This window comes from Salvelinus alpinus, chromosome 31 (genome assembly GCF_045679555.1).
Source record: "Salvelinus alpinus chromosome 31, SLU_Salpinus.1, whole genome shotgun sequence".
Lineage (NCBI taxonomy): Eukaryota > Metazoa > Chordata > Actinopteri > Salmoniformes > Salmonidae > Salvelinus > Salvelinus alpinus.
This window is the reverse complement of record NC_092116.1, coordinates 13,570,701-13,582,716: the sequence shown is the minus strand read 5'-3', so window position 1 is coordinate 13,582,716 and position 12,016 is coordinate 13,570,701. Positions and strand designations below refer to the sequence as shown.

Sequence of the window (12,016 nt, the reverse complement as noted above, 5' to 3'; positions counted from 1 at the left end):
CACACACACACACACACACACACCACACACCACACACACACACACACACACACACACACACACACACACACACACACACACACACACACACACACACACACACACACACACACACACACACACACACACACACACACACACACAATATTGAAAATATCACAGACTGACATCTCGTTTCCCTTCCTTAAGTAAATACGTGCAGTAGGTACCACCTGAATAACCTTGTTGTGTCTGTTGAGAAGGAATTATTCACACTGCCTGCCGTGCCTCTTCATCTGCCAAAAATATCTGAGACATATTAGTTGTGTTTAGCAACACTCACTTGGTGGTATGTACCTACCTACATAATCCAACACTACCCTTGGCATAGTAAGCATTTGGTTAGTTCAGGAGAGCGCAGTGTATGTGTGTGTCTCGCCCGCCTCATACCTCCTCTAGTGTGGTATCTGAGATGCCGTAGTTGGTGACACCAATGTCGGCCATCTTGAGGTCCAGCTCTTCGAAGAGGAGGGCAAAGGTGCCATCCTTGGCCCCGCCGTAGGGAAGGATGTAGGTGATCTCCTGGCCGATGCTCTCGAGGAACACCGCCTCGGGAACATGTCGACACACCACCTTACTGACATCTATGAGCGCAACATGGTGAAGAGAAACAGGAAGGATGATTTGGATGTATTGAAAAGGAATAACAGGAAGGATGACATGGATATATTGAAAAGGAATTACAGGAAGGATGACATGGATATATTGAAAAGGAATTACAGGAAGGATGACATGGATATATTGAAAAGGAATTACAGGAAGGATGACATGGATATATTGAAAAGGAATTACAGGAAGGATGACATGGATATATTGAAAAGGAATTACAGGAAGGATGACATGGATATATTGAAAAGGAATAACAGGAAGGATGACATGGTTTGTATTGAAAAGGAATTACAGGAAGGATGCCATGGTTGTATTGAAAATAACTTACAGTATAATTGTTGTCCTTTATAATGACAAATGACAATAATTAAATACAAAAATTCAACCATACAAGTCAATACACTGCATTTAAAATCATTGAGGACAACACAAAAATGTTCTACAACTTTTTTACTTTTTCCAAAGTGAGGTGAATCGGTGTCCCCTCAAGGGTCATATTCAGAGTTGAGATTCAGTTGGGTTTTTGAGTTTTGCAAAAACCAGCACCATGACAAGTATGGAAGATATTCGAGATACGCAAGTGGATTTGAAATTCTACATTCCAAAGAGATACTGGAATTTCCATATTTAGTTAGTTCCTCATCATCAGGATATCTAAAGAGCAAACATTCTGGTTAGCATTGTGAAGCAGAATTGAAATAAACATTGAAAACGTTGATACACACCAAAAGCCAGGACTTCACAGATCATTAGGATATCTAATTTGTCTGCCTGTGATCACCAGCCCCGAGAGTCAACATTTTTATTTTACACAACGTTTTCAAACAGCAAACATCTTACAAGGTAAGCTTTGATTTGAGCTATAGCTACATAGGGGGATTCTAAATGAATCCTTCGGTTGGAAGGAACAATGTTTTTTTGCCAATGTTATGTGATGATGTATGACTTAATGGCAATATCGAATGTCCACCGAGTGACTAACTTTGCGCATCAAAAATATGATGTTGCCTGCATCCGTTACACAGGGGATTGGCTACTATGGAACCTTCACAGTCTTGTAGCCAATGAGATAAGCTTTCCAGGGATATTCAGTTGACCTGGGTGGGACAAACCAAGGCCTAGAACCTTTTATGCGTAATGCTAACTATTGCTACCTGGCTCAGAGACGAGACGCACTGAGCACGCTACATTACATTACATTGTAAACAGATTTCATCACTTTAATTCCATCGCTTTAGCATAAAATATGGCTGCTCAAGGGGGGGAAAAGGTCCAAACTAAGAATACTAAGAACCTAAAAAGAAAGCAGCTATGAATAAGTATACCGACATAGAAGCTTTGAATAAAATACTGGAGTCGGACTCGGATCAGGGGAACGATTTGGACAACGAGGATTTCGACTCGGCAGATGAAGATTGCTTTCTAGAAGGATCCACTTTTATATCTGTAAGTAAATTAGTTTCATGACTTTAAATAGCTAATTTACGATTATGTATTTAATTTTTTATGAGTTGTCTGCTTTTTATGCTTTGGATTTAGTTTACATAGGCCTATGTAACAAAACATGTCAATGTTAATGTTAGAATTATAAGTAGTTATTGTCTATGTTTCATATTAATTCACTGTTTGCTTTTCTATGTTTCATCCTTGTAACTTTGGAGAGGCCACTAAACTCTCATGGCCATTGTTTATTTGTGGTTCTCACCTCTGCCTTTGTCTCCAAGGTATTACTGTTTTCCTTGTGTGTGTCCTTCACACATTCTGTGCGAGTCACTGTAAAGATAAAGTGTATGCTTGGTGTTTTTTCTTTACAGTAATGCTATTTTGTCAATTTAGTCAACTGTAATTCTGTGTGTCTTACAACAATATATCCCTTTATTTGATTCACCACAGAGTGGAGGATGCAGAGGGTTTTGATGATGATGTTTGGGAGCCACCCCTCCCCAGCAAGCGCCCCCGCCGGTCAAGGTCTTCACTCCCCACTGCTATGACAATCACCCTGTCTGATGGTTCGACATCCACCACTCGACAAAGACCCCACTCCTCTTCAACCACCTCCACTGCAGTTTCAATATGCATCCACTACTCCGCAAAGATCCCACTCCTCTTCAACCACCCCCACTGCAGGCCCTGACACCACTCCCCTCTCTACAAGTTCATCTGGAGGTGTGGGGCAGGGAGGAGATCTAGGTCTCAACAGAGAAGAGGGAGAGGCAGTGGAAGCAGCAAAACAGAGGGAGATGAAACTGAGGACAGGTGGCTTACGGTCCTTGAAAATGATCAGGAGCCAGAGCAATTGAAGTTTCAACCCAAACTACCCGAGTGCCCACAGTTGGTTAGTGATGAAACATACATCCCTTTACAGCTGTTTCAGCTTTACTTTACCACCTCTGTACTGGGAACACTAATTAGTAATACCAACAAGTATGGGGACAAGAAGCTGCAGGGGGAAGGAAGCTGTCCTGGAAACCTGTCACCATGGGTGGCATGCTCAACTACATTTCCTTGGTGATTTTCATGGGACTGGTAAAGGTATCAAGACTAGTTGACAACTGGAGCAAGTCCCCACTCTATCGGTTCTAGCTCCCCACCTCCATCATCAGTGAAAACTGATTGTTGGCCATCAACCGTACTCTTCACATGAGTGACACACAAACGTATCAGGAGAATGACCAGAATAAGGGAACTGCAGGGTAGGATCACCTTGCAAGAGTCAAGCCCCTTCATCATGACATGGTGGAGAAATGCAAAACTTACTTCCAGCCTGCTCAAAATCTATATATACAGTGGGGAGAACAAGTATTTGATACACTGACAATTTTGCAGGTTTTCCTACTTACAAAGCATGTAGAGGTCTGTAATTTTTATCATAGGTACACTTCAACTGTGAGAGAAGGAATCTAAAACAAAAATCCAGAAAATCACATTGTATGATTTTTTATTAATTAATTTGCATTTTATTGCATGACATAAGTATTTGATACATCAGAAAAGCAGAACTGAATATTTGGTACAGAAACCTTAGTTTGCAATTACAGAGATCATACGTTTCCTGTAGTTCTTGACCAGGTTTGCACACACTGCAGCAGGGATTTTGGCCCACTCCTCCATACAGACCTTCTCCAGATCCTTCAGGTTTCGGGGCTGTCGCTGGGCAATACGGACTTTCGGCTCCCTCCAAAGATTTTCTATTGGGTTCAGGTCTGGAGACTGGCTAGGCCACTCCAGGACCTTGAGATGCTTCTTACGGAGCCACTCCTTAGTTGCCCTGGCTGTGTGTTTCGGGTCGTTGTCATGCTGGAAGACCCAGCCACGACCCATCTTCAATGCTCTTACTGAGGGAAGGAGGTTGTTGGTCAAGATCTCGCGATACATGGCCCCATCCATCCTCCCTTCAATACGGTGCAGTCGTCCTGTCCCCTTTGCAGAAAAGCATCCCCAAAGAATGATGTTTCCACCTCCATGCTTCACGGTTGGGATGGTGTTCTTGGGGTTGTACTCATCCTTCTATTCCTCCAAACACGGCGAGTGGAGTTTAGAGCAAAAAGCTCTATTTTTGTCTCATCAGACCACATGACCTTCTCCCATTCCTCCTCTGGATCATCCAGATGGTCATTGGCAAACTTCAGACGGGCCTGGACATGCGCTGGCTTGAGCAGGGGGACCTTGCGTGCGCTGCAGGATTTTAATCCATGACGGCGTAGTGTGTTACTAATGGTTTTCTTTGAGACTGTGGTCCCAGCTCTCTTCAGGTCATTGACCAGGTCCTGCCGTGTAGTTCTGGGCTGATCCCTCACATTCCTCATGATCATTGATGCCCCACGAGGTGAGATCTTGCATGGAGCCCCAGACCGAGGGTGATTGACCGTCATCTTGAACTTCTTCCATTTTCTAATAATTGTGCCAACAGTTGTTGCCTTCTCACCAAGCTGCTTGGCTATTGTCCTGTAGCCCATCCCAGCCTTGTACAGGTCTACAATTTATCCCTGATGTCCTTACACAGCTCTCTGGTCTTGGCCATTGTGGAGAGGTTGGAGTCTGTTTGATTGAGTGTGTGGACAGGTGTCTTTTATACAGGTAACGAGTTCAAACAGGTGCAGTTAATACAGGTAATGAGTGGAGAACAGGAGGGCTTCTTAAAGAAAAACTAACAGGTCTGTGAGAGCCGGAATTCTTACTGGTTGGTAGGTGATCAAATACTTATGTCATGCAATAAAATGCAAATTAATTACTTAAAAATCATACAATGTGATTTTCTGGATTTTTGTTTTAGATTCCGTCTCTCACAGTTGAAGTGTACCTATGATAAAAATGACAGACCTCTACATGCTTTGTAAGTAGGAAAACCTGCAAAATCGGCAGTGTATCAAATACTTGTTCTCCCCACTGTAGATGAGCACATGGTTGCCTCAAAGGCTAGAATTGGCTTGAAGCAATATATGAAAACTAAGTTGACCAAATGGGGCTACAAGCTCTTTGTGCTTGCGGATTCAGCCTCTGCCTACACATGGAACTTTTCATCTATGAAGACAAGACGATAACACCCGCTGGGTAGGGTCTTAGTTATGACTCTGTCATGCAGCTGATGGACTTCCCCTTACTTGGCAGTGGGTACGAGCTCTTTGTGTACATTTTTTTTACTAGTCCCATGCTTTTCATAGACGTCTTGAAAAAGAAAATTTGGGCTTGTGGCACCATTTGTCCTAACAAAATCGGTTTCCCCAAGACCAAGGTAAACGACATGACAAAGACATCGGAGAGGGGACCATACGTTGGATCAGGACTAACAAGCTGCTTTTTGTGAAATGGAAGGACACTAGGGAAATAACCATGCTCACCACACAGCATAAGCCATGCAATAACGACCATGTCTCAAGGCGGGTGAAAAATGCTAATGAGGCATTTTTGGGGTTGAGGCAGAAGGACCCCATTCCTGTTTCTGTGAAGGACTACAATGCCAACATAGGGGGTGTCGACCTATCTGATGCTCTACTATCAGGTCCTCCACAAGACCAGGAAGTGGTATAAGGCTTTTTTTTACCACTTTGTGGACATTGCTACAGTACAGGATTTCATTCTCCATAAGTAGTTGGCCAAAGCAAAAGGTCAAACCCCTCTCTCCCAGTTGGCCTTGCAAAAGTAGCTGGTGTTGGAAATGTCTGAATTGGGGGCCCAAAGCAACCTCACAACCATCACTCACCCATTCAAGGTGAGCGCCACTATCCAACACACATGCCAAAAGACAAAAGGAAGAGCTGCACGCATTGCACAAAACACAGGGGGAGAAAAAGTGTGAAATGACAGATCTTCAGGCCGAAATGCCAGTTCACTTTTTGTTTCCTGGCAGAGAGGGACTGCTTCAAAGACTATCACGACATGCACAAGCTATAGTGAAAGTGAAATCTAATCATCTACACCTGGGATGAGGTAATACAGTATTTTAAGACATGAAGATCAGACAATCCAGAAAATGTCAAGAACTTTGAAAGTTTCAATTGCAGTCGCAAAAACCATCAAGCACTATGATGAAGCTGGCTCTCATGAGGACTGCCACAGGAAAGGAAGTTACCTCTGCTGCAGAGGATAAGTTCATTAGAGTTACCAGACTCAGAAACTGCAGTCCAAATAAATGCTTCAGAGTTCAAGTAACAGACATATCTCAACATCAACTGTTCAGAAGAGACGGTGTGAATCAGGCCTTCATGGTTTAATTGCTGCAAAGAAGCCACTACTAAAGGACACCAATAATACGAAGAGACTTTCTTGGGCCAAGAAACACAAGCAATGGACATTAGACCGGTGGAAATCTGTCCTTTGGTCTGATGAGTCCAAATTTGAGATTTTTGGTGCAAACCGCCGTGTCTTTGTGAGACGCAGAGTAGGTGAACGGATGATCTCCGCATGTGTGGCTCCCACTGTGAAGCATGGAGGAGGAGGTGTGATGGTGTGGTGATGCTTTGCTGCTGACACTGTCTGTGAATTCAAGGCACACTTAACCAGCATGGCTACCACAGCATTCTGCAGCGATACTCCATCCCATCTCTTTTTCGCTTAGTGGGACTATCATTTGTTTTTTTAACAGAACAATGACCGAAAACACACCTCCCGGCTGTGTAAGGGGTATTTGACTAAGAAGGAGAGTAAAGGAGTGCTGCATCAGATGACCTGGCCTCCACAATCACCCAACCTCAACCCAAATGAGATGGTTTGGGATGAGTTGGACTGCAGAGTGAAAGAAAATCAGCCAACAAGTGCTTAACATATGTGGGAATTCATTCATGACTGTTGGAAAAGCATTCCAGGGGAAGCTGGTTGAGAGAATGCCAAGAGTGCCAGCATATGTGACCCGTTTAAGGAAACAAGGCGTATGTCGCGGATCACTACTTCACAGGAGAGCCGCTTGAACATAAACTTTTTTATTTATCAAAATGCATTTTTTTTGGCAGAAATGCCATCTCGAACATGTGAACTTTCATGTGCCTTAATAACAAACGTGTATGCCTTCTGTAAATAGGAATAAAATTGATTATGAGCCTAGTTGGTTTAGCCACAGAAAAAGTCAGCAACCTTCCCGCTAGCCATGATTGGCTGAGATAATGAGTGGGCTGGACATGCCGAGACTTGAGTTTGGATTGGTCTGCCATATAGCACGCTTCTGTATGTGTAGGTAATCCTGTCTAACGCGGCTTTAAAAAAAATTGTTACGTAGTAAAACTGCATATGTGTTGCTCTCCATATTCTGGAGGACCGAGTTTTGAAATCAGTGAAATTCGTAGCGGAATCGTAGCTAAGAAGATGGAGAAAACAACTGTCTCTGGAATATATCTTCAAACTAAGGGAAACCATGGCATCTGTGACAGGACACATCCATCTATATTGTATATGGGTAAGATAGTCTAGCTAACTACATTTTCAGATATTACACGTTTCTAATTTTGACAGAAAGGGGTTTCATTTCAAGTTAAAGTGTACAGTTAGCTAGTTAACGCTAGCTGGCTGCCTTCCTAGCTAACATTACGTGTATGATCTTATTATTCATATCTCAGAGCCATTTGCTTGGCTAGTTATAGCCTAATGTTAGCTAGCTAACATTGAACCTGGTTGGTTAGCTACCTGCAGATTCATGCAGGGTAGTAACGTCATGAGTTGGGATTATGGTTCATTAGTTAACAAAAGACTCCACTATGCAAGTACCTATTTCGGGTGCGTTCGCATATTCAGTCTGGCCATTTACTCCTAATTCAGAGCACTCTCGTCTGAGTGTGCCATAGCTCAGAATAACTGATGAATTTAGGAATGCTCAACACCTGTTGAATATGGCAGGTGTCAGTAAACGTTGGCAAAAAAGCGTAATTAAATTGTTTCCAGCAGCACAGTTACAGTCACCAACGCTCTGGATAACATGAAAACAGCCTAACCAGCTCTGCTAGGGCAAGTAAAAGGGTCAGAGTTTGGGTGGGGCTAAAGCTTAAGAGTGTGTTAACGATGCTAAATGGGTGTAGACAAAGGATAGCTCTCCAATAGGTACCAAAACATTCAAAGTCCATTTTCTCAAAAGTGAGGTTACAAGTTAATCAACTTTCAAGGCAGAATTACTTTCCCATTGTTCCTCAAATGCAGTGTATGATAAACCGTTTTGTAGCTTGTATCTCTGCTTTTATCCAATGTAAAAAACACAATTTCAACTTTTGCTACATAAGGTGGTTGGTCACATTGTGGGAACTCCTTCAATACTGTTGGAAAGACCAAGGCTGCCTTATTACTGATTGGGACAACGGTCGGCGCCTACTCTGGTTGGGACTGACACTGGTCGGGCAATCAGACCCACTAGCCAGTGTCACAGATCTCAGAGAGAGAGAGAGAGAGAGCGTGGACTAGAATACTTAGAGATGTCACTGTGACAAGAAATGGAGTGGACAATCAACTGCTGACATGACATTCTGAAGCCTGTCAGACTCTCAGGCCACTCTTCGTCTCTCTTTTCTGTTCTAGCTGTGTGGTGGTGAGTTCCACCCATACAATGTTAGGTAACACGACATAAAATCGTCCTCCAATTGAACTATTTCCCATGACAGTTAAGGTAAAACATACTGTATATGGCACTTGTGAATGAAGCACAAGGGACAAACATGACAAAGATTGGATACATTATTAAGGGGGATCCTGTTGATGAATTGTATTTAGGTGGTGTTAGTCCTACCTGTGGGTTCAGAGTTACTCCAGTTCTGTCCTGCGATCCCTTCAACCAGACTGGTTCTCCTCAATGACTCACCAGTCTCCTATTAGAGAGAAATTAAAAAGGTTGCATTATGGTGGAGCTCTCAGGGTGATTGTTACCTTCATAATTCTCTCCTCATATCTATCGAATCACCACTGTGGTCTAAGCAGGACTGCTGAGGTTGAAAGTCCTACTTAGACTATCCTAATATGGACACTGTATATATCTCGTGTTATTCGCTCAACCATCGTGTCATGAGTTATTGGTGATGGTGAGAGGTTAGCATGTCTTGTGGGTATGATCTTTGACCCACTGTAACTTTTTCACTCATCATTATTCACTATTTATTCTTGATTATCCATAATCATGGTAGCATCCACATTAATGTATAAGTGTTAGAAACATATTCTCTTGTTATTTACAATGCAAGTTACTCCAACATGACACATCTATTATTTACCATTCATTTCTACTGGGCGCAATTTTTTTTTTAAACACAGATTATTTTTTTTTACTGCAAATGCATCCAACAAGTTTGTAGGGTCACAAGCTTGATGTAGTCATTCCGTGCTAAGAATATGGTACCAAATACTAAACTTTTGACTACTTGATAAGAATCTTTGTCAATCATTTTTACCCCTACCTTTGAGGGAAAAACATATGACTTGTTGAACAAAATCTATTTCTATGAGCAATTGTATTAGTATTAAAGAAAATAGTTTCCCAATTTCTTGGAGCATACAATATTGGTCAGTATTTGAATTATTTATTTTAAACAGTCATTATTGCGCGTCTTTATCAAGGGTGTCAATCATTTTGGACCCCACTGTACTGTATATCCATGTAAAAGTAGTTAAAATTGGCATTTTGATGACGGTAGTGTGCTAAACATGTTTTTGACCATTTTTGTGTTTACTTTTAGAAAATAATGATATTAAAGGACAAAAATACCCCAAAACTTCAAAATTGATAAGTAGATGTAATTTCACCCTGTGGTGCCTGGCTTTAACTTTACAGTCAATGGACAGAATGGGAAGCATGAACTATTGTTTTTATGAGAACCACAGGCCAAGTCCTCGGCACCAATGGGCTGAATATGCAAGTCATTTTGGGGGAGCATTACATCTCTCTTGTTTGTCTTTTTGTTCTTAATTTATTTGTTTATTTTTTAACAAATTACTCCACTCCCCACAAAGAGCCTATAGACGAATGGTAATTGTTGTAGCCCTGCAGGCATCAGTGAATCTTGTTCATTTGCTGCTATTGATTAAAACTAAGTGTGCAAGGCACTGCAAGGAACTAGATCAAGAATCCCACTCCCCCCCTCCCTCAAGACAATTAGTATCATCCAGTACAGAGGTATCTGCCAATTCTCATGCTGGGGGAGACTAAACATAGATCATTACAGGGGTGGGCACAAGTCAGATCACTTTGGAAAGTCAGAGGAACCGTGTCAATAATGGACTGCATGGCAAATGTTGCTGATGTATCTTAAAGGTTACTATTGGAGTGATTCCCCCAGATGCAAAAAGTCTAACAAATTATCATGCCACATTATGGGTGAATTATTGGTTGGTGTAATGATGCTGTTCAATGTGGGATCAGACATCATGAATGGGCAATTGCAAATATGCACCAGAGTTGTATGTTTTCTTTGGAAATACAGGTTTAGCTCACAATGATCAAATGGAACTAAGCTGAAAACGCACAGCCAATAAAAATAAAACAAACGTTGGGATTTTTAACTAGGTAGCACATGAAGTGTCAAGTGTGGAGTTCACCCAGCTCCATCATTTCCTAAATAGAGAACTATTTTTCAATCCCGGGGCATGTTTTGGATCTTCAACAATTTCAACTGTTAGCACAACTTTCAAAAATCATATCGATAAGTTATCAACACGTAACATTTCCTAAGCCCAAAACAGACATCAATGCAAAATGTAGCACACACGTTAAATTATTCACTTTGCTTCTGGGTGATGTTTCCCGTAGGTACAGATCTAGGATCTAGGATATTCCAAACCTTAACCATTGTTTGGTAAAATGAAAAACTGACCCGAGATCAGTGTCTAGCGGCAACTTCACTCTCCTCCATTTACCTCTTTCACCTGGCGCTGCTCGACTCCAGTCATTTGCCCGTCTCCGGCCTTGACCAGAGTGAGGTAGTAGCCACTGCCAAAGTATTTCTTCAAGAACAGGGAGGAGCCATAACAACACATCTTGCCGTGAGAGATAATGGCAATGCGGTCTCCCAAGATGTCCGCCTCATCCATGTGATGAGTGGAGAGGATGATTGTGCGACCTGCGGGGGAGAGATGGAGAAAACCAATCTATTGATTTCACTCAATGGGTCCAATTTGAGGTGGTAGGGGGGTGGTGTGTGTATGTGTGTGAGTCAGTACTCTGGGAGTAGTTTGTTTTGTCAACCATCTTGAGAAATAAAGAAAGTTGCACCAAATAAACAACAAATGTACAGTCATTGAACTGAACATTGTGTTTTTGTGCTTATTTCCTCATTGTCCAGCCCTCTGTGTTAACACTCACACTGTACTGCAAAGCAACAAGACTGTGTGTGGGTGGGAATCTGGAACAAATGACAAATTCTGCAATAACAGTTTTCCTTCCAAATCAAGATAGAAAACAACAACTACATACACTTCCGCCTAAAGAGAATACTATATAACCAACATACAACTATGCATAGGCCTGGTTCAATGAATCTACTAACAGTCCCTTTGTTGTGTTTCTGAACACACTTTCCTTTCTTGTCAGTGGAAGTTATATTTGAGTGAAACCAAATGGCAACCACAGAGAATCCATACACGACCCCGGAGCCTGCCTATTCACAGAGGGAGGGGTGGGTTATATCATGCAGCCTGAGCTAACATATACTAATTAGCACATTCCTAGTCAATCAGGAAGCAGGCATGACATTTGTGATGAAGTCACAGCATGGTCATCTAGCTGATGTCGTTAGCTCACAGCGTGCGTAGTGGCAGCAGTGAAATGTGTCTCTGTTATTGTTGATTGTGCCACATTTCAAAACAGCATAAACACCCCTTGTCTCCAATTTATACTCTGATATGCAAGGACATGTAGGATTTTAAAGGTTAGCATTACAATGGCTTTATTGAAGTGTAACAGGATATT

At 42.0% G+C, this 12,016-nt stretch overlaps 1 protein-coding gene across 1 annotated transcript in view; it reads right to left on the bottom strand.

The window, feature by feature from the left end:
• Nucleotides 1-12,016, bottom strand: part of LOC139561288 (phospholipid-transporting ATPase ABCA1-like) — a 230,979-nt gene that overhangs the window by 109,647 nt on the left and 109,316 nt on the right. Inside the window, exons 23-25 of the mRNA XM_071378277.1 lie at nt 10,966-11,168; nt 8,849-8,927; nt 430-623 (exon numbers count right to left, since the gene is read on the bottom strand). Coding sequence (XP_071234378.1) covers nt 430-623; nt 8,849-8,927; nt 10,966-11,168 — 476 coding nt within the window. The remainder of the gene's footprint in view (nt 1-429; nt 624-8,848; nt 8,928-10,965; nt 11,169-12,016) is intronic.